This window comes from Fundulus heteroclitus, unplaced genomic scaffold, assembly GCF_011125445.2.
Source record: "Fundulus heteroclitus isolate FHET01 unplaced genomic scaffold, MU-UCD_Fhet_4.1 scaffold_37, whole genome shotgun sequence".
Classification (NCBI taxonomy): domain Eukaryota; kingdom Metazoa; phylum Chordata; class Actinopteri; order Cyprinodontiformes; family Fundulidae; genus Fundulus; species Fundulus heteroclitus.
In genome coordinates, this window is record NW_023396781.1 from 3,422,347 (window position 1) to 3,444,075 (window position 21,729).

Sequence of the window (21,729 nt, forward strand, 5' to 3'; positions counted from 1 at the left end):
AGACATTTATTTAATGTGCATTTTTAATGAAAAATCGATTGAATTATCCTCATTGATCCTTTGTGAGAGGTAAAGAACATTACTGCACTACGACTGAAGGGTTAATAATGGTATTCATAATGACTTGTAAAAAATTTTTTGGGATTGTTTTGGTTTCTGACACTGTTGCAGAGTTAAAATCCTGAAATAGATCCAGGAACAACATCAGTTCCTGTTCCTCGGAAACGAACACAACAGGAAGGATGATTTTATGCCTCTCTGCTACTTCTAGTCGGTCCCTGAATCTTTGCACATCATTCCTCTCATGGTCCCCCACTGCAGGGCGCTGACGCCTCAGCGCCAACCAATGACACGCCGAGTTTCCAGTGCGCCGAGAAGACTAACCAGTAATAAGAGGCGCGCGGGGCGGGATGTGCCAGAGCTCTCGCACCTCCACACAGAAATCTGTGGCGTCGCAGAGCCTCCGTGGAAGCGACAGGAGCCTGGACTGGTGACGCAAGTCGGGACAGGTACACTGAGACGCGGAGGCTGGGAGGCTGTTGGCTGCGGACTGGAGGCAGGGACACAGCAGGAGAACCTCTGGAATGGACGCATAGACGTGACGGACAAGCAGAGCCTCTCCCCCCGCTCCCTGACAGCTCTACCGCAGCCGTGAACATGTCGACGGTGGAAGCAGGCAGTAAGCGTGATGAAGGGGAGTACGGAAGGGCTGCCAAGCGGCCGAAAATGGAGGAGGCGCAGCTGGAGGAGAAGGAAGACAGAGCGGAGGATGAGCTGGAGGAGGGGGAGGACTCGGACAGCGGCTCGCTGCCCGGTAACGGGGAGGTGGAGACGGACAGTCGGGCCCGGTGGAGCGGGAGGCAGTTCGGATCAGGGCGAAAGGTAAGAGAAGCAGGGATGTCGTTACCTAACGGTACCGAAACAGAACCGCAAAGGCTGGCGTGTGCGTGCGCGCGTGCGCGTGCCCCCGGTTTGCTGCTGTTGTCTCTGTCAGAGATGTCGGCAGCATCTCCAGGCTGGCTCCACGGAGGATCCCTGCATCCCCCAGCAGGCGGGCCGAGTCCACCTCCAGGCTCCAGAAACCATTTTAGGGGCCAGAAGAGAAGGTCCCTGGTGATCTGGTCGACACTGGCTGGAAGAACCTGTAGCCACAGCGATCCGAGTTGGGCTGTAAAGCAGGCCAGATCTTTGCAGATCTTTGTAGAGCTAAAGTTCCCCTGAACTCACCAAGAACCGCGCCGTTACAGGGTACGGACCCAGTTCTGCTCATGAAACCATCAGGGTTCTGTAATCTGCTGTAGATTACAGAACAAGAAGAAATACAAATGAGGATGTTTTCACTCTTAAAACATGTCAGATGAGACGGAACCAGAGCAGAGTGGTGCTAGATGTTTCACAAAACACCGCCAAAACACGGTGCCTTCTAACTTCCAGATTGTCTAACATTATTTTCCTCTTAACGTGTTTTTTTTTTTGGCGTTAATTATGATCAACTGTGTGCGGTATGTACTTACTGCACATCTTCACATTTAATAATCAAAAAGCTTTCATAAAAAGGTATAAATGATCTGGGAGATTGTTGGTCATGAACGGATCACACAACCCTCACCCCGTTTGAATAGAGTTTAAGTTCAAGAAGTAAAGTACATACATGCTAACAGAAAATAAAAACCTCCTCTAATTTATTGGCTTTCAGTAAATATAAATCCATCACATAAATTAAATATGGGCTAATTAAACTCTAATTGCAGGGTTTAAAATCGTCAGTGTGATTCTGCATTAAAATCATTTATTTTAGGTGGTTTCTTTTTCCTTATGTATACCAGAAGTACTAAAAATTGTTCAGAGCACAGTACATGATAATACATAAATGTAGACTTCTGTTATTTTATCATAAAACCAGATTAATGGTTCTATTTATTATTTAATTCAGATTTATTTCCGTTTAGTACCTGTAGTTATTGCAGACTTCTTTCACAGTCAATGCGTGGTGAAGGGTCCAGCCAAATACCAACGGTTGGGTTTATAGTTTAGCAACAGATAGAAGTAAGGTCCATGGGTTTAGGAGGCTGGTAGACTGAGATGACAAAAGTAACCTCTATTTTTGCAAAATAGGGATAGTTCTAGGTTTTTCTAAAAAGCATTGTCTCATAATTAGTCATATGCTGTTATCCTAAACAAAAAAAGCATATGATCTGTGGTTCCTTTATTCGTAGAGGGCTAAAGAAAAAAAGCTAACTCAGTTAAAAAAATAATGTCTGTGACGCAGGCCTTTCTGGTTATTCACTGTGCAATGCTTTCTAAAACAGGACAAACAAGCACGCACACACACACACACACACACACACACACACACACACACACACATCCATAAAAGGAATATAAAGGGATTAAACATAACCGATGCTGAAACGCCCCAGGTCAGGGTTTATACTCAGGATCTTGGTTTTCTCGGTTTACCCGGGTTGTTTAAAGTTTGTTACAACACAAGACCTGCAGCTGTTATAGCAACAACTGGAGATTTTACTAAGGATAGACTCAGAGGGATCTAAATAAAAATACACACAGCACTTTTTAGATGTTCAGTTGTATTTCTACTGTCTTTGCACATCTAGAGGCTGACGTTTTTACTCGTTCTTTTTTGTTTAAAAAAAAAAATCAGTGAACATCAATTGTCAAGTCTTGCCACAAATCATCAGGTGGATTTAGATCTGGGCTTTGACTAGGCCATTCTAACTCCAGGCCATGCTTTGCTCTAAACCATCCCGTGTATCTGCGGCTGTACAGGGTGGTTGTCGTGCTGAAAGCTGAAGCTCAGTTTGTCTTCCTCCGTTTAGCTCCATCTAGCTTCACGGCTGTGTCTCCTACATGGGTTGTGGCACACCAGAAACAGAATGGCTTTCTTCTTGCCACTCTTCCATAAAGATCCTGTTTCATCCTGAAGTTTCCTTGGTCAGCATGGTTGTTCTCTAATCTTCTCTGAAGAACGTCTGAGGCCAGAAACAGAACAGCTTCATTTAGACTCTGATTCTATTAGAGACAGCGTGACTCTTGTCTAGTCAGTAATCATTTGTCTTCAGAGGGCATCAGTCGCACAGAACTTGATTTATGGATTTCAGAGTCAAGGGAGCTGAAAACAAATGCATGCCTGACTTTTCAGATTTTTCTTTGTAAATTATTTTGAAGCCACGTCTTTCCTTCCACTTCGCAGTTCTGTGTTATGTTGTGTTATAATTTGCAGATTGAGCTGTTTTGTGACAAAATGTGACAATATTCAAGGGGTGTGAATACTGTTGCGAGGCACTGATTTTAGAGCTAGACAACTGGCTGGAAATGAAATTTCTGCTTTGATCTCATGCTGGTTTTAAAGCTGGTACTATACAGAGACACAGAAACAATTACAACTTCTGATTGGTCAGAAACTCTCATGACCTGGGGGGATGCGCAATGATGTCATAAATAATTAACGGGCTGCACTTGGCCTGGCCAACTACTCGATTTAATCAATTCATTAAAATTTACAGTTTTTTGAAGATTTCGTTTTGGAAAATCTGGATTTTATTTTGTAAATGCATTCATTGGGCCTCCATAGAAAGAATAGGATGCAATGCTGAATATTTTTGGGAAAATATATTGTCAAAATATTGTAAAGAGGAAACTTTTTTTTACCCATTAGACGAGACACTTTAATTTACTCATTTATTTATTTTTAAGTTAGTTTGAAGTTACACAAGTGAAGTGAAGCCTGTTATTAGCTCATTGTGTAAAACCACTAGCAGAAAACATTTAGTTACATTTGCATTGTTTACCACAGCAGGGCCGCCATCTTGTTTTACTAGCGTGTTTCACAGCTTGTGTTTAGTTGTACTTTGAATTCAGGTCAACTCCCAGAAGAAATGCTTAAAATAAAAGCTTCTTAAAATAATTTCTTTACTTTCTTTTTGTGAAACGAAAAGAAGGGGGAAAAAAAACAATCAATCAAATTTGATGCAATAAAATCAGAGATTTTATTTTTAAGCCCAGCCCTACGATTCATTTGAATTAGCAATTTACAAAATGGTAAATTTTTTTTGCAAAATAGTTTTTTGTTTTTTTTTTCTGCCGATGCCCTTCTTGGGGTCCCTTGAAACTTTGCACAATATTAGTCGTCAAAGGGGAAATTGTTTTAGTAATATATGTTTAAGAAAATATATTGCTAAAATATTTTTTTATGTACTGGAGTATATTATTTTTGGGGGGATTTATTTGTGGCACTAGTGGCCCTTCCATTGAAAAGAGGCCGACAGGAAAGGGGGCCTGAGAGAGGCGGAAGACACGCGGCAAAGGACTGCAAGCCAGAACCGAACCCGGGTCAGCCATGTCGAGGACCAAGGCCTTTGCACATGGGCTTCATGCGCTACCCTCACACCACCTGCACCCCCATGAGGCACTTTCATTTCTTCATTTACTCATTTTTTAGGTTAGTTTGAAGTTACACCAGTGAAGTGAAGTTGTAGATTTTATTTTAAACCATATCGCCCAGCCCAAGGCTGCACACCAACGGAAGTCCTGCACGCAGTTCACCTAGCAAAGCATTATTAACGTCTCTCTGTAATGTCAAGGAACAAAGGGAGTCAGCAGTAAACAAGTAATGCTTGGAGCAAAGGAGCTTCGGCTCATCACTGTGTCACCCTGTTATACGGAAAGGTTTCTAAGGAACAGCAGTGCTCAAGACGCTTGCTCAGGATCCTTCTGTGATGGAGACAAACAAGTGGATGATGTCATATAGGAAGGCCTCTTTTCTGCCGTGTGAAATCAGTCATGCAATCATATGGTTTTGGCTGTTCTCAGCCTGACCTAATGACTGCAAACCTCAAGCACACAACCAGCCTGACACTGCGAGGCTTCGCCATACAGCGCTCGTTTAAAAAAAGGCAATTAAGAATAAATCTGCAACAGGTTTCCCAGTTACGCAGCTAAGGACCACCTGCACAAAATCCCAGAGATCTCCTGGGATTTTAACAGTGTACCATTAGTACCTCGCCGTCTCACCGGGGAAGATGTTCTCCACACAGAGGAGATTGTAGCCTGTCAAGCATTCACTCATGGCATCCATGTTGTCATCATGCTGTTCACATCCTCACAGCTCTTCTTCAGAGTTATATTTGAATCTTTCTTTGATCACTTCACCGTTCCCCTGCACAAGGGTTGCTGGTGAACAGTGGGTGTGTGGGTGGAGGTGAGAAGCATCAGCCTGTGGTCGGGTTTTTGTAAAACACGGACATGCAGACGAGCAGAAGTCATCTCTAAAAACTGCACAAGAGGAACTTCAATGCCGGATGTCCTCATGGGAAACAGTTGATAAACGGTTGGCAGGACAAGAGATCTGCTCAAGTTCTCCAGAGATCTCCATGGATGATTTTAGAAAATCAACAATACCTTGTACAAGTATTTATACCTCTTGAGATATATCACATATCACTAAAATCACTGACGTTGTAGTGATTTTAGTGCCAGTGATTAGTAGCATCTCCTCAAAGTAGCAGAAGGTTGGGAAGTAGAAGGATAATCGTACATTTTGTCTTTTTTTTTTGTTAAAGAAAAGAGACATCTAAAGTGTGGCTCTTTAGTTTGATGCACCTAAATAAGATCAGACCCCGGAAGTCATGCAATTCATAAATAGAGTCCAGCTCTGTGTAACTGAACCGGAGTCGAGGCGATCATTAATCAGAGAAGCAGCTAGTAAGAGCAAGGTAACTCTGAAAGAAGCTGTCCCCTTCTCACACTGCAAAAACGGATCTAAAAAAAAGTAAAATGTTCTTAAAGTTAGTCTATTCGTCCTTGATTTGAGCCAGTAAATAAGATTATCTGCCAATGGAATGAGTGTCTTTGCGCCTAAAATAAGATAATTAGACATCCTGCACTTGAAATAAGACGATGGAGATGAATTGTTCCTATTTTAAGTGGAAAAATCTTATTCCATTGGCAAATCATCTTATTTATCGGCTCAAATCAATGACAAATACACTCATTTAAAGAAAATTGTACTTATTTTTAGTTCTGTTTTTGCAGTGCAGGTTGAAAGGAAAACTCCCGGAAAGCAACAAGAAGTCCGCTTTCACGTTTCCCATTTAGGGCTCATGGCAAACACCCTCCACAGTAAACCTTTGGAAGATGGCGCTCTGCTCAGATGACACTCATAGATTTAAAATAGAAGACAGAAAACAAACACTGCAAATCCCCCTGAACACACTGGTTAGAGTGGATGGGAAAATGCATAGAGCTGTCTCCAGGACAGTCCAGGAAGAAAACAAGGGGCTGGGGCTGAATATATAGTTTCACCATATTTTTCAGAGGTTTACTCATAAAAAAATATGTTTGAAAACTATACATTGTTTACTTTCCACTCCTTAGTTATTCCTGTATTATAACTGTGTTGCAGGATAATGGCGAAGACTCCCATCTCATATCTCCTAGTCCGGTGGTCCATGTCCGGGGTCTGTGTGAGGCTGTGGTGGAAGCAGACCTCATCGACGCGCTGAAGAAATTTGGACCAATATGGTGAGACAACACCCACTCTGTGTGTGTGCGTGTGTGTGTGCGTGTGAGAGAGAGAGAGAGAGAGAGAGAGAGAGAGAGAGAGAGAGAAAGTAAAGTAAGTGGGCTATTAGCAAAGATCCCATAGATACACCTCCTACTATGCTTCATGTTGGCTTCACAGCGACTAGCCTCTGCCCTGACCCTAAACCTAAGGTCACAGGTACATACAGGTTCAAAAATGTGATAATTAAGATATTTTTAATTATTATAATTAGGGCTGGGCAAGTTAACGCGTTAATTTCGCGTTAATTCATTAGACTATTAACGGCGATATTTATTTTATCGCGCATTAACGCATGTTGCTCACATGCTTTCAGTCAGTGTCAGTCAGCAGGCGCACTGACTGCAGCGCGCTGTCACGGCAGCACTCTCCCCCTCCCCCTCCCCTCTCGTACATGGCTCAGCGGCGCCAGCCAATCAGCACGCAGGCTCAGCCTGGCCCGCCCACTCAGCTCTCACACAAACTTAACAAAGAAACAGCTGAGAGAGACCGCAGCAGCGAAAAAACATGAACAGGGGAAGTAGCACCGTTTGGCTTTATTTTAATTCCGTAAATGAAATCAAGCTGTATGTTTTGTAAAAAGCCGGTTCATTTCAGTGGAAACACAACAAATTTATCTAAGCACGTGAAAAAACATGAAAACGTCGAGCCCCAGAAACGAAGAGAGGAGACGAAACTTCTCTCACTGCCGACAGACCCACAGACAGACGTCTCTGACTGAGGCGTTTCAGTCCTCCAGGGAACATCCAGGTAGATCAGTGGATGGATGGATGGATGGATGGATGTTACTGGAGCCCACACATAACATGTAATTAAGACCTTGAAAGAACCCAGTACATATATTAAAAAGTGTTATTTAAGATAAGATAACATTAGCTAATCCTTTTTTTATCCCACGACGGGGAAATTTATAGGATTAAAGCAACAGGCAGGTGCACACAACACAGACAAAATTACATAAGGATTGAAATATATAAGAGGTGGATTAGCGAAAAAACACTGAACGTAACATTATTATTATTATTATTATTATTATTATTATTATTATTATTATTATTAATATTATTATTTAATTGTAATAATAAAATAAAAACCACAAAACCCAAAAGGTCAACAGTTTCATGATACATCAAGCTTAGGGACTGGCTAATATACAGCAGGTCAAAAAAGGCCATATTTTGGCTGCAGTGCTTGCTGTTCTCTTATGAAGAAAAGATCAACTAGTGCACTAAATTCAATAGATGGGTTGAAAATATCCAGTATAAAATAAGTGCTACAAATGTTACAACACTTTTGTTCATATGGCAGCAGAACATTAAAATAAAAGTGCTCTTTACACTACTTTTGAATTCATTCTTGGAGTTTGTAAATACAATGCGATTAATCGCGATTAATCGCGATTAATCAGGGCGATTAATCGCGATTAAATATTTTAATCGTTGCCCAGCCCTAATTATAATTTTAAAATAATTTTAAAATAAGTATCAAGGGTTTTCTGATAATGTTTTTGGCAGTCACCTTGATTTTTGAAAGTTGTCTCCATGAATAAATAAATCAATTTCTGATATATTACCATGGCAACCTCAGCTGGGCAGCTGCTCAGGAGCAGCTCAGTGCAGGCTTTGTAACTGCAGACTTGTTAAGGCACTGACCAGTAACACAGATCACTATAGTCAGATTGAGACTAATACTAAAACCTGGGTTTCATTTAAATGCTGAGTTGTGTTGCTGTCTATGCCAGGTGGCCATCTTTATCTACTCCAGCTGTTACGTAACTTCTCACAGACTGGCTCAGCTGCTCCGCCACCTTCAGATGAACACATGAACACTGGCCGTCTTTCACACCACCATCACTTCCATCTAACTAATATACACACTTTGAGATGCACCGATCACAGGTTTTTGGCTCATACCTGCTGTCAGACTGTTGTCAGTCTTTAAGCCACTGATTACATTTTAGCTGGTGCCGATTTATTTTTAAGAAATCACACCTTTCTAAATCTTTTTTCTCCCCTGTTATGTTATGACCATTGGTTAATTGGTCAATTGTCATTGTAAAAAACCTCGAAAATATGTTGAATGTGCTTTGATTGAAGATTTAAGTTTCCTTATGGGCATTTTTTTATTCATTTGGAAAGCTCCTTATGAATACTTATGTGTAACTATGCATGAATAACACAGCGATTTTGAATGCCTATAATAAAGTCGATCTATGATTAAAGTCTGGTACGGAGTGAAATTGAACACCTGAGAGGAATCATCATGCAGTCTGGCCGCAATTCAACACTTTATACCATCCATGTAGCTAATTTCCCCTGTCTCCAAAATGACCGTACGCCTGGGTCAGAATTGCCTTGAGGACCGCATATTTACCCGCCAAGTTTTTTCTTTTTATAGATGACAACCTTTGTGTGGAAAGTTACGTCCGAAAGTTTCAGGCCCCCTTTATAAATGAGGCCCCAGAATATTGATTTTCATCCCTGGCTGGTATTGTTCAGGGCCGGTTAGGCTGAATGTCAGGTCTGGTCACAAGACAAATTCTCTGTACATCTCTGGCAAAATAGTTTTGTTTTCCAACGTTCACTCTGTGTCCAAATAGTGCAGTCAGTGAGATGGAGGTAGGAAAAGGTGCCTGTATGCTTCCTATCATAGTTCCTTTAGCATAGGAACTTCACAATGTCCCTTACTACCGCTAACGAGCTATAAGAAATCTCATGAGCCTTTGCGTGACATGACCTATAAGCACAGCCCACCCCATGGAAATTAACGAAAATGTCCAGAGAGAAAAGCACACCCACTTGGAAGTAGCACTTACTGTTTCACATTATTTCATGACTTGTTGGTCATCCATGTGATCAGAGGCCTTTTGCTATCTCCACCTTTGTTGTCTACAGTAAATAAGATCCGATAGATAGTGGAACACTCCAATGGTAAAGTTCAAAATCAAATCCTGCATTTGGCGGTTTGCCGGTTGACCACCACCGCATTGCCTGCAGGTGGTGGTCAGAGCGCCCGGTGGCGCCGGTGTATGGCAGCCTCGCCTCTGTCAGTCTGCCCCAGGGCAGCTGTGGCTGCTAACATAGCTCACCACTGTCAGGGTGTGAATGTGTGCATGACTGATTGTAGAGTAAAGTGCTGTACAAGTACAATCTATTTATCATTTATAATGTGTACACACCATTTTCTGGTAAATAAAAAACCTATTTATAGAATTAAAACAAAATAAATAAAACAAGATCATCGGCATTATGTCAACTCAGTTTAAAAAGACAATAACAAGCAATTGGTCCATTTACTGTTACAACTAGAAAGTCTGTCTTGTAAGTTTATGTGCCTTCATGTGTTCTGGTTTGTGTAAAGGAGAGCTTCAGCTGTTTGCTACATTTGTATAATTTGCATTTTTTCTAGTTCATTTTCGGTAGGCTGTAGGCTTGTCCTGCATCATGCATGTGCGTTTCCGTCATGTAATGATGTCAGAGTTAAAGGTTGTCCGAATTCAGTCCAGCAGTCCAAAGCTCCTTTTCTCCCCACTATAGAGTTCTTACTGTTGAGCCCATGAAAGCTCAAGGAACAGGAGCTAGGAACTGTTATTAGAACATTTCAAATGCAGCCTGAAATATTTGGGAGGTGGATTACCAGAGCGATCCCCAATGGGTCTGATTAGTAAAATGAATGCTGACTGGCAGGCAAAAAATTAATATTTGCCTTTAAATTAAACCTTTAAATGTGTCTTTGTGTTTAACCTGAAACATGCAGAGAAAACGGAGGAGAAACTTCTCGAATAAACACAGACATGAATGAGTCTACTAAGCTTTGGTTTGGGGTTTTGGCTTGGGGTAATGTCCTTTCTTTTCAGCAGATAAACTTGGTTCCACAAACATATTTTGAACATACAAATTGCCTGTTAAAATGCGTTAAACATGCATTCAGCAGCTTCCTTGTGTGTTTAAAGTCCAGGTCTGTGTCTGGAAAATAACCAATTTAAATGAACTTTACTTTTTCTGATAGGAAGATTGGTCAAATTATCCTAAAATGATGCTGATACCTAAAAAAAAATCACTTTTCTCAGAACATTAGTGGGAATATATCCAAATACAGTATTTGAGCTTGAATATATAATTTTCCACTTTTTTCAACCCTTTCTTGATTGTAAAACTCATTAAAGTTGCACGCTGTGTAATCGTTACACCTCCTTGGAAGATTAATGCCTGAAGTGCACAAAAGCCCAACATAAATATGATGAGTGTATGTAAATAAGAGAATAAGATGTGAAATCAGATCAGCAGGTGATCTGGTTGTTCGAGCAGCAGAGATCAATTCATCCAGAGGTTCAGAAACAGCGCAGCGTTATAGATGACACATTTCCTCAGCTGTGTAACGGTCACACCATCAACCTGTCTTTGTGCTCTCACTGTGGTTTGACTTTTATGTTCAGCTCTAGTTCACTGAGCCCATCCAGTTTAAACATGAAATAACCGTAAAGCACAAGATGAGCCAAAGCTGTCTGGGGCCAACCGGTCTGCCAGCAGCATTTTAAAGACCTAAATACATTCATATTTACACCTGTGTGAGATTGCGTTGCAAGGCTCTAAGTGAAAACAGAACACAAAAGAGAAATGTTATAAATATAAGTTTGTGCAATAGGAAATAATTCAAAGTCTAAAATAAGAACATATAAAAGAATGGGAAACAAATAAGAAATATTGTGGCATTTTTCAGCAAACCATAAAAACTTTTTATGTGATCTGAAACATTGTGTAAGACAGTACTAACCGTGCAAGTACCGGTATATGTAGCAGCAGGATGTATTGCAGCAATGATGGTGATGGTGCAGATAGTTACTCGGAGCAATAGTTACATTTTCACGGTGTGTGGGTGTGCTTGTACATTGTTCTCACTGCTATGCATTAAGTTGTCTAAACATGTAAAGCACTTTGTTGAAAAAAAAATCTTTAATACAGTTTCCAAAATTAAATCCAGTTTGGTTTGGCATCTGTTTTTAATGCAATGGTTGTATAATATAAAAAGACAAGAATGCAAAGTAGATGTGTTAGCACTCTATGTAATTCATTTATTTACACATATCTATTTGCAGTAACATCAGACAGAGTTTAAAAAAAAAAGTCTAACAGTGCTGCAACATTTCAGTTCCCTTCAGCTGCTGATCCTGTTGTAACACATTAACTGGTGACTGAATGTTTCTATGAATCAGGTTTACGTCAGCAATGCACTGATCACCATGTTCGCCACAAATATTGCACAACAGGCAAAAGGTCATAGCCATTGTCTTTAATGTCTAAACTGCAGTCACTTCTCTTTAGGAGACCCCTCCATTGCTCTTTAGTCTCATAAAAGCTGTTTCCAGAACTGATCTGGCCCTGCTTATTCTAGTATCGCTGTGGTTTTGTATTGCTGTGAGCTAAGTCGAACAATATCTGAAAAGGGCTTCATAGGCCAGGTTTTTAAAGGGTATGCAGGGTCTCCTATTAAATAGTGTCCTATATTATGGCCAGTCCCACCAAAGCTGCACCCGTGGATACGTCCAAACTGCAGCGCTTCGCCTTCTCGTCATGCTAAACAAGCTATGAAGTTATTACAAAACCTATTTAGAAACTTCTAAAATATTCTAAATATAATTTATGTGTTCCCATAACAAACTGAACACACAGTCTATAACTACTCTTTTCTGTTACGCTTATGGATATTGAACATGTGCAAATGAAAACATTTGGACGTAACAATATTCTTGCATGGAGTCTTCTTTTGCGCATTAGCTGTAGCTCTCAGATGCTCTGTTTTTGCATTAAAAGGAACATCTGTAAACACAGAAGAAGCGGAGCTTGGTGCAGACCACCAAGCTCCGCGGTCTTGCTACTATGCTTTCCTTCTGCATTCTGCACTGATGACACATGCTTTGTTTCCGAGACTGGTCAACAGCAACGGTTCTCAACCTGGACTTGTGCCCAAAAGTTTTGACACTTGACCACGACTCCTGGTCTGAGGCTTAAGTCTTAGTGCCAGTTTTATTTCAGGGAATGAGTGAAAGGAAGCCGGTGTGTGAGCTGCAGACTGCAGCTGCAGCGCATGTTTGATTATTAGCCAGTCACTTCGTGGGGTTATGAGCTGTTAATGGCTTGTAACGATAGGTTCATGTTAGCTGAAGTTTCATAATAATGAACTCATCAACTTCTGTCCAACTGAATGCTGCATTAATGATATTCATTCAGATAACAGAATAAACTTGATTACCTCAAACATTTGCTCAGTGTTAGGCTCGCTGCAGCTTGAATGTGTTAAAGGATTTTAGAAATTCTTGGAAAATCTTGAGATATTCTTGAATTAGACTTGGCGGGACACTTGGTGAGAACCCTGACCTAGAATCCCTGGACTTAATGTGTTGAATTATGTTGAAGAAGCCTTTATCACTGCAGGTGGTCAGTTCACCACTTCAACGGTTTTTCCACTAGATTTAGGAAAGCTTGTATCAACAAGTGGAGTCCAGTACTTCTCTGCTAAGGTGGTAAGATATCAACTCAAGAGCCAGGATGATGCCAAGCATCAACACAGCTAACAGTGTAACAATGCCTGAGGTCGTTTTGATCAAATAGAACCAGTGAGATCTGGAATTCTGTAGATCACATTTGAATAGACCAATAATCAAGTAGATAATCTGCAGTGCAGTGCTTTAGCAAAGAACATACAGTGTGATGAACTGAACAAATATTGAGGAACCAGTTCCTTTTTGTGGTGAGAGGTTGCGAACAGCAGAAATTGGACGTTTTGATCATTAAAGTGATGTCATTGGTTTAACATGCAGAAAGCCTGGCACCAGTAGAAAGCCAGGATGTTAAAAAGGTCTGGGAGGGTAGATAGGAAACGTTTTGAACAATCTGTCTGCATGTTTTGATTGAATTTGACTTTGTAAAGTGCCTTGAGATGACATGTGTTGTGAATTGGCGCTATATAAATAACATTGAATTCAAGAGGATGTTTAGCATGTCATATCCAGGTATTCCTGTCTCTTTTTTTCAGCTATGTGATGATGATGCCCTTCAAGCGTCAAGCCTTGGTGGAGTTCTCTTCAGTAGAGAGTGCCGATCGCTGTGTGTCCTGTGGAGCAAAGGAGCCAGTGTACATTGCAGGTTTGGATCCCACTTTAATTATCTGCAACACACAATTGTTCTTAAATCTTTTGGTATTCTCTATTTTTGTTTGTTATGTAACCAAAGAATAACTTTACTTGTAGACATTAAACCAACACTAAATAATTCACCTGTATATCGAGAGGAATTAGAGAGCTGAATAATAAAATGATGAGCATATAGTACTTGTCCAGAACCCCAAGTTGGATCTGGCCTATTTTAGTCCATTTTTCCACAAACTGGTTTCAAGTTTGAGATGTGGTAGCATTTCCTCTCATAGAGTGTTATTAGAAGGGCCATCCAGATTACTACTGGATGATTGTGAGAATTGACAAATAGATTCTAAAAAATGTAACAGCAGTTCTTCCTTTTCAGTTTTCTCTGAAGCAAAAATAATTCAAACACTCAGTATCTACAATCTGTTTGCATGCAACAAAAACAGAAAATCCATGTTCCAGTCTCAAGCTCCCACTGTCATAAATAACTATAAAGAGCTTGGCCTGGGAGTAGCTGAACTTGCAGCTCCTGCTAACAAGATCGTAGGATGCTTGTAGGTCCTGTGATGAAAGATTCCTGTTGCATGAATTCATCAGATGCTTCTGAGACTTCTGGAGTAAGAACGCATAAGGCACTGGAGAAAAGCCAGCTGTCAGGTTTTATTTATTACATTGCCTGCATCCATGTTCCTTTTTACAAGTTATGTTAAAGATATATCAACATATATTTTCAGTAAATAAAGGTGATGTACTGGGTAATCTTGTCACTGTGATGGTGCAAACGAAAATTCCTGCTGTTTGAAGCATAAATGTATAAGAAGCTCCTGTTATTGTCCTTATATCAATGTGGAGAAACAGTAAGCCACAGAAAGGCTCAAAATACACTGAGCCACAGTTCAGAGTGAGAAATGATCAACTATTACCCTGTAGATAAATTCATGTCTATTAACCAGTTTAAACAGCACATAAGCCTCCAGGGACTTGGATCCAGTTGTGTTCATATTTTGACTGATGTGTTTACCAGGACAACAGGCTTACTTTAATTACTCCACCTCCAAGAGAATCACCAGACCAACAAATGCTGACAACCCAAACAGTGGCAACAAGGTCCTGCTGCTGTCCATTCAGAACCCCCTCTACCCCATAACTACGGTAAGCACACTCACAATCCTTTTACAGATACAGAATCATGTCTGAATACTGATGACTGCAGCTTTGAGAACCCCCAGCTACAGCCAAACATTCAAGTTTAGCTCTTGGTGAATGGTATAGGAGGTTTGTACTGCTTCCACCTAAGAGTCTTCATAGTTATATCTGGACTGATGCCTTTCACTCCCAGTTACCCAAATGCTGCAACTCCTACTTTTAAAAAGGTACTCACACTTGCTGTTCACTAATTAATCAAGTGGCTCTGATCAGCAGCCCTCTGCTGCAACCCTCTCTCTTAAAACTCACTGAGGAAACAAGGATACACTTTCTTTTCTCCAGTGACTCTGTTGACACTCATTTGAAGCTTTTTGTCATGGCTTTAATGATGGGGCAGTTTTTAAGCTCCTGAAAGATTGTTTCTTAGATTAGAGAACCATTAGGTTATAATGAACAATTAGGTCTGTAGGGACTGATTCTGATCGGAGATGCACAGTAGTGCACAGGAGTCATTGTTTTATCACTGTTGTACCACTGAACAAAGTTATTTAACTGATCACCATGCTGCTGCATGAACAGTGACGTTACAGTTCAGAACAGGTCATTGAAAGTTTTTCCTGTAAGATCTTGTAAGGCCCCATAAACGATGGCTGCTGCAGTATGATGAGATGTTGTGCTAGTAATGAACACATCCTGACATGCTGCTGTTTTACTAGTTGAGCACAATGTGTACAAGAGGGCCGCCACTGAACACAAGCCAATTTCTTAATGATCTGGTTTATCAGCAGACTTTAAGGTGTTTCGGATCCCCTAGGGGTGCTAAATTGGCAGAATGCTGCCAAAGTCTAACTTGTAATGGTGCTGTTCAACACAGAGCAATATAGTTTCAGACACGTTGTTTGCTGCACTACCTGAGCCACTTGTGTGGGTTGTAGACTCCGTCTCATGCTACCACCAGAGTGAATGCACCACCAGCATTCAAAAGTGAACAAAACATCAGCCAGAAAGCAACTGAGAAGTGGTCTGTGGTCACCACCTGCAGAACCACTCCTTTATTGGGGTGTCTTGCTAACTGCCTATAGTTTCAATAATAATAATAATAATACATTTTATTTCTAATGCACTTTACATTTAAAAAACCCTCAAAGGGCTGATTTCACAGAAGTGTGATTGACTTGGAGTTACATTGTGTTGTTTAAGTGTTCCCTATATGTTTTGAAGAGTCTAGTTTTCCTGACTGAATCCACAAATACTTGCATGCCTGAGAAAGCAAAACAGTCATTTAGAAGATCATCATCAGCTGTCTCTGAAGGAAGAAGTATTGAGGATAAGGATAGAGAGGATAAAGTGTGTTTCATCTTCCTTCAGGGTGTTTAAACATATTTGTCTCTTAGGGTAACAGTCAGTGGTGAATATTGAAATGTAATTCGACTGTTAAAAAACATTTTTTAAACCCACTATTATAGCCACTAAGGTTTAAACAGCACATTTTTTGGTAGATTCAGCTGATAGTGGTCACTGAATACCCAGCAACATGCTTAGAACCGAGTTTGCATGAACTCAGCAGTTAACACTAATGAGTTCATATTAGTTGAGACTGATTGAAAGAGTGTACATTATGCAGAGTGGAGGCCGAGATCTGATAACATCATGTCGATTTACCATCACAGCACTAAAGAGAAGTCAAAACAGTGGGTAACTTTCAGGTAAAAGAGGTTATATCTAGGACTTCCTGCTTGTACAGGAAGAACGTAGCCTGTTTAGAGGACTTTTAATAGCTGCGTGAAGACCTACTTAAATGTCACTATGTGACGAGATCAGCTTATTCTCTACGATCTACAGCCATTTAATCTGCGTGCTGGAGATCATGTGTGCCGTACCAAGTCAGGCAGGATGGGTTTTTATCTGTTATAAAGGGCAAAGGAACCTTAGATGCTTGGAAAAGCCTTCTGGCTAGAGAAAGTGTGGTGAGCGTCATTACACCAAGGTTTCCTGCAGCCTTGGCTAGTGACAGAGCTGAGAACAGTTTTTATTTTGGGTGGCTGTTGAACAGACTGGTTGGAGGGGATGAACAGTAGTTCAGTCTGAGAGAGGTTTAGTTGAAGGTGCTGCTCCTACGTCCTTGTGATGAGTCAGAGGGGCGAGCTCAGACTTGGCTCCAGTTCACCTTTAGCAATGCAAGGACACACACACACACACACACACACACACACACACACACACACACACACACACACACTTGCACACACAAAGCATGTGACAGCTAAGGAGTTGAGGTGAAGGAGTAACACTAATCGGTTTGTAGATGTATTTATAGTATTTCGAGGATGCGGTCAAAGGTGTTTTTTTCATCGCTTTCCTCCTTGAGATTCAGCGATTTCTGTTTTTTTATGTGTTCTGTCTGGCAGTGTAGTAATAACAATTGCTGTCTTAATGCCAAAAAGAGCCCAACAGACTTACTTTCACAATTGGACATTACTGTTTTTGCTATAGTGCTCCGGTTCGATCCCTACTGCCTGCACTCGGGGTCCCTGAGCAAGACCCTTAACCCCTGATTGCTCCCCAGGCGTCGCACAGTGGCAGCCCGCTGCTCCCCAAGTGGATGGGTTAAGATGCAGAAGTGAATTTCTCCATTGTGAGATCAATAAAGTTAAATTATTATTATCATTATTATCATTATTATTATTATTATTATTATTATTATTATTATTATTATTATTATTATTATTATTATTATTATTATTATTATTATTATTATTATTATTATTATTATATGCAAAAAACTTAGATATTATTCTGGGAATATTTCAAGTTCAATGGACACAGAAACAGAAAGGTAAAAGAAAAGGTAAAAGAAAAAGATGAGGGAAGATGTTAAAAGGGAGGAAGGGTGACAAAAATAGAGCAGAGGAAAGAGAGAGTGCAAGATAACATCCTCTGAGTCTGCTTCTACACCTGCAGAGAGAAATATAAGAAGAACAGCAAAACCAACCAACCAAAAAAAAAAATATCTCGCATAAAAACAACTAACATCACTGAAAAATACACAATATTATTTAATATAAGATGTAGTTAGTGACAACCAAAGTTAACTTTAGGGTTTACAGTATCTGTATAGAAGTGAGTCTGTAAGCACCTGAATCCAAGTGGGTGTTTGTGAGAGTGTGCTTGTGTATTTTAAGAAAAATGCTCAAAAGTGGCTGTGACGAGCCAAAGACACCCCCTGCAGGCATTTTTGCCTGGGAAATTGAAATGAGCAAGTATGATCTGCAGTGGCTTGATGCTGGTCCTAGAAAGGAAGTACCATAACAATAGCTATCTACAGTTATATTCAGTAAATTAGAATATTATTGGAACGTGTTTTTTTTTTAACTCTATTCAAAAATGGAAACACATTATATTGGTTCTCTCAGACTGATGATGTTTTAAAGCCTTTATTTCTGTTGATTGATTGTGATTTTTTTCTACTCTCAGCTAACAAAATCACAGCATTTATGATTAAAATATTGCATTAGACCAATAAAATATCAAATGTTTTATGCAGAAATTGGGGGCTTAATAAATTTATGTTGAATACCAACTTAAAAGTTGTTGTTTTTTCTACAGGTACTTTTCATCAGACAAACAAGCCTCTTAAAAATGCATATTCTAATTTATTGAATATGACTGTAAGTATAAGTATGAAATAAACAAGATAAATGCATAAAATAAGCTAAGTAAATTGAATTGAAGTAAGTGGGTAATATAATGTAGAACAGTAGCACTATAATTGTGTAAGATTACTGCAATTGTGTAAGATTACTGCAACCAAATGACACAGACACACCATATACAATCTGTACCAGTTGCGGTAATGTGCAAGTGGAAAGTTCAAAGTGGGACATTGTGCAACTGTGCAATGTTGGTAGTTGAGCAAAACAACTGTATTCTGCACAAGTGTTGCACTATGCAGATGCTGTCTGTGCTTGTGGTTGTCAGAGGAGGGAGGGGGTAGCAGCAGGGGCTACAAGAGTCCTTCAACAGTCTCACCGCTTCCGGAGAGAAGCTGTACCCCAGTCTGGTGGTCCTGCTCTTCATGCTCTGCAGCCTCCTGCCTGAGGGGAGCGAGACAAACAGTGTGTGCTGGGGGAGTGGGGTCCTTCATGATGCAGATGACGCGTTTCCTGCATCTGAGGGTATAAATGTTCGTAATTGGTGGATGGGCTGCGTCCCACAGTCCTCTGTGCAGACCGTCACCAACTTCTGCATCGCCTCCCTCTCTGCTGCAGAGCAGCATGCCGTGGCATGCGGTGATGCAGGAGCAGAGGATGCTCTGCACCACGCAGACGTAGAATGAAGTCGGCCCTTAGCTCCAAAGTTCTGCACGCCTTTACTTCCTCCGGAGGTTGAGGCTGATGTGCTTTCCTAATCTGGCAGGAAGTGTTGCTACTCCAGGTGAGGTTGTCAGTGATGTTTATACCCAGGTTCATGCAGCTGGAGACCACTTCCACAGCTGTCCGTCTGGTGTGCAGGGAAGTGGGGAGGTGTTTGCCCCTTTTAAAGTCCACAATCATCTCCTTGGTCTTCTTTGCGTTTATGCAGAGGTTGTTTTCTGTGCACCAACCCTCCAGATGTTCCACCTCCTGCCAGTTGTCAGACTCGTTGTTGTTCACGATGCATCCAGCCACCGCTGTGTCATCTAGCCACACCAGGCTATGTGTAATGTGGCACACCTTAAGGGTTTTTAATACATTTTGACACCACCTGTGTAGATAAAAGACTGTGTAGGGATGATGTGGCACAGAGGTTAGGGAGTTCGTCTTGCAGTTGCCGGGTTGCTGGTTTGATCCCCCGCTCTGACTGTCTCTCGTTGTGTCCTTGGGCAAGACACTTCACACGCATTGCCTGCTGGCGGTGGTCAGAGGGCCCGGTGGCGCCTCGCCTCTGTCAGTCTGCCCCAAGGCAGCTGTAGCTACTAACGTAGCTCACCACCGTCAGGGTGTGAATGTGTGTGAATGGGTGAATGACTGAACTGTAGTGTGAAGCGCTTTGGAGGTCATCAAGACTAGTTAAAGCGCTATACAAGTACAAGCCATTTACCATAAAAGATGCAACAAATAGTTGATATTTTTCATTTACTTCTCTTCAGGGAACAAAATGCATAAACAGCTTAAATAATTTTTATTACAGAACAGTTTTAAAATCAGAATGTCACCCAGAAAGTTGCCTTTACTAGTCCGACTGTTTCCAGTGGGCTTAAGAAGGTAACTATCAGCCTGGGGCTGCCACATTAAAGCAGATCAGTTACAGTTTATCATCACTACAAGCAGAAGCTGGAGGTTAACAGTTTGCTCTGAAGATTACATGTGTATAGTAACACAGTATCAAGGTGGAAAGACCTTAGAAATGGTGATAAGGCCATTTCCCAACTATTTGAAGTCCATGATTCTCCAATGAGATAGCTTATTCATCATCATCATCATCATCATCATCATCATCATCATCATCATCATCATCATCATCATCATCATAACTTTATTAAAGACACAAGTAGCTCCATATTAATAGCCATACAAACAAATAAATCAATCTGAAAAGAAGAATCGAGTAAAAAATGCAGATAAAATCAATTCAAATAATCACAAATGTACAAAAAGACTAAAACACCAATGGTTCCACATCCTAGTCTCATACTTGACTGAACTTTGTGCAGGATTCATCAGCGTCTGGTTTAATGGTGTTAAATGCTGACGTGAAGTTTACCTGTGTCTATTCACAAGTGGAAAACGTTTAGGATAGTTGACTATTTTCCCAGGAGTTGACTAACAAATCCAGTTAAACAGCTCCATCTCACACTCTGCTGGCTATAGTCAGCATGAGGAAAGTTCACGGCAGCAAAAAGAGAAAAAGCCTGAAGGAGTTTTGTTTGTTCTGGAAGGGTTTAGAGCAGGGGTCTTTAACCCTGGTCCTCAGGACCTACTGTCAGAGACTGCATGTCTCTGCTCCATCACCCCTCAATCAAATGATTGCATGACCTCCTCAGCAGCCCACCAAGGGCTGCAGATGCCTGTTATTTGCCCATTTATTTAGGTCAGGTGTGTGGAGGCAGGAAACACCTAAACATGCAGGATGGTGGGTCCAAAGGACCACGGTAGAAGACCCCTGCTTTAGAGAAAGTATTTTCTCTCTAACAGAACATAACAGCATGGCTTTACTTTGAAATTTAAATCTGCATATAGAAGAAGACTTCTAGACTAATGTTCTCTGGCTAGAGGAGAACAAGGGAGACCAGAAATTAGTTGTTTGACCATAAAACAAAGCACCATGTTTGGAGAAAACCAAACATAGTATATATCACCACAGCTTAAAAAAAAAGACATTGTCATTGGCCTTGTCAAAATCTAGTCCTCTACCCTATATTTGCACTTGTGAGGTGGATTTGTGTTTTTAAGAATCTGGTAAAAAAATAAAAAATACAACCAAAAAAAAAAAAAACAGATCATGTTGTAGTTAAACCCAGTTCTAACTCCTGGCAGACTTAGATCAAAATCATTTTAATTAAACCATTTAAAAGCACTTAAAGGATAATAAAACAATATATCAATTTTTTGGGGGACAATCTGATTTAATTTACATTTTAACAAAAAATTTACATTAACGTAACCAATCCCTCCTCTAACTGCTGAGCCACGTTTCCTGGTGTTGGAGGATGTCTCTTTGGGGAGCTCCAGGCTGTGAGGCTGGATGGTCTCCTTACCATCACCTAATCTTTAGCTCGCTCCACATTTTTACGTCAGAACTCTGGCTGGCCGCTCCAAAACGTAATATTACTTAGGTCATGACATCTATCAGTCGGGAAGGGTTACAAAGATGTTTCCAAAGTCCA

General features: G+C 40.8%; 1 protein-coding gene across 1 annotated transcript; it reads left to right on the forward strand.

Annotated features, from left to right (window-relative positions):
* Positions 1–397: 397 nt before the first annotated feature.
* On the forward strand, positions 398–17,475 carry LOC118560029 (heterogeneous nuclear ribonucleoprotein L-like). Its single transcript, XM_036130648.1, has 5 exons — positions 398–882; positions 6,422–6,540; positions 13,613–13,722; positions 14,743–14,870; positions 17,431–17,475. Exons 1-5 carry the CDS (start codon positions 658–660, stop codon positions 17,473–17,475), a joined length of 627 nt encoding a protein of 208 aa, XP_035986541.1. The 5' UTR covers positions 398–657.
* The last annotated feature ends 4,254 nt before the right edge of the window (positions 17,476–21,729 follow it).

Bases quoted from the DNA above. Each gene is read 5' to 3' on its own strand.
- LOC118560029 (XM_036130648.1), top strand. From the start codon at position 658: ATGTCGACGGTGGAAGCAGGCAGTAAGCGTGATGAAGGGGAGTACGGA. The intron at 6,541-13,612 runs GTGAGACAACAC...TCTTTTTTTCAG, and splicing joins AAGAAATTTGGACCAATATG to CTATGTGATGATGATGCCCT. The intron at 13,723-14,742 runs GTTTGGATCCCA...TGTGTTTACCAG, and splicing joins GGAGCCAGTGTACATTGCAG to GACAACAGGCTTACTTTAAT.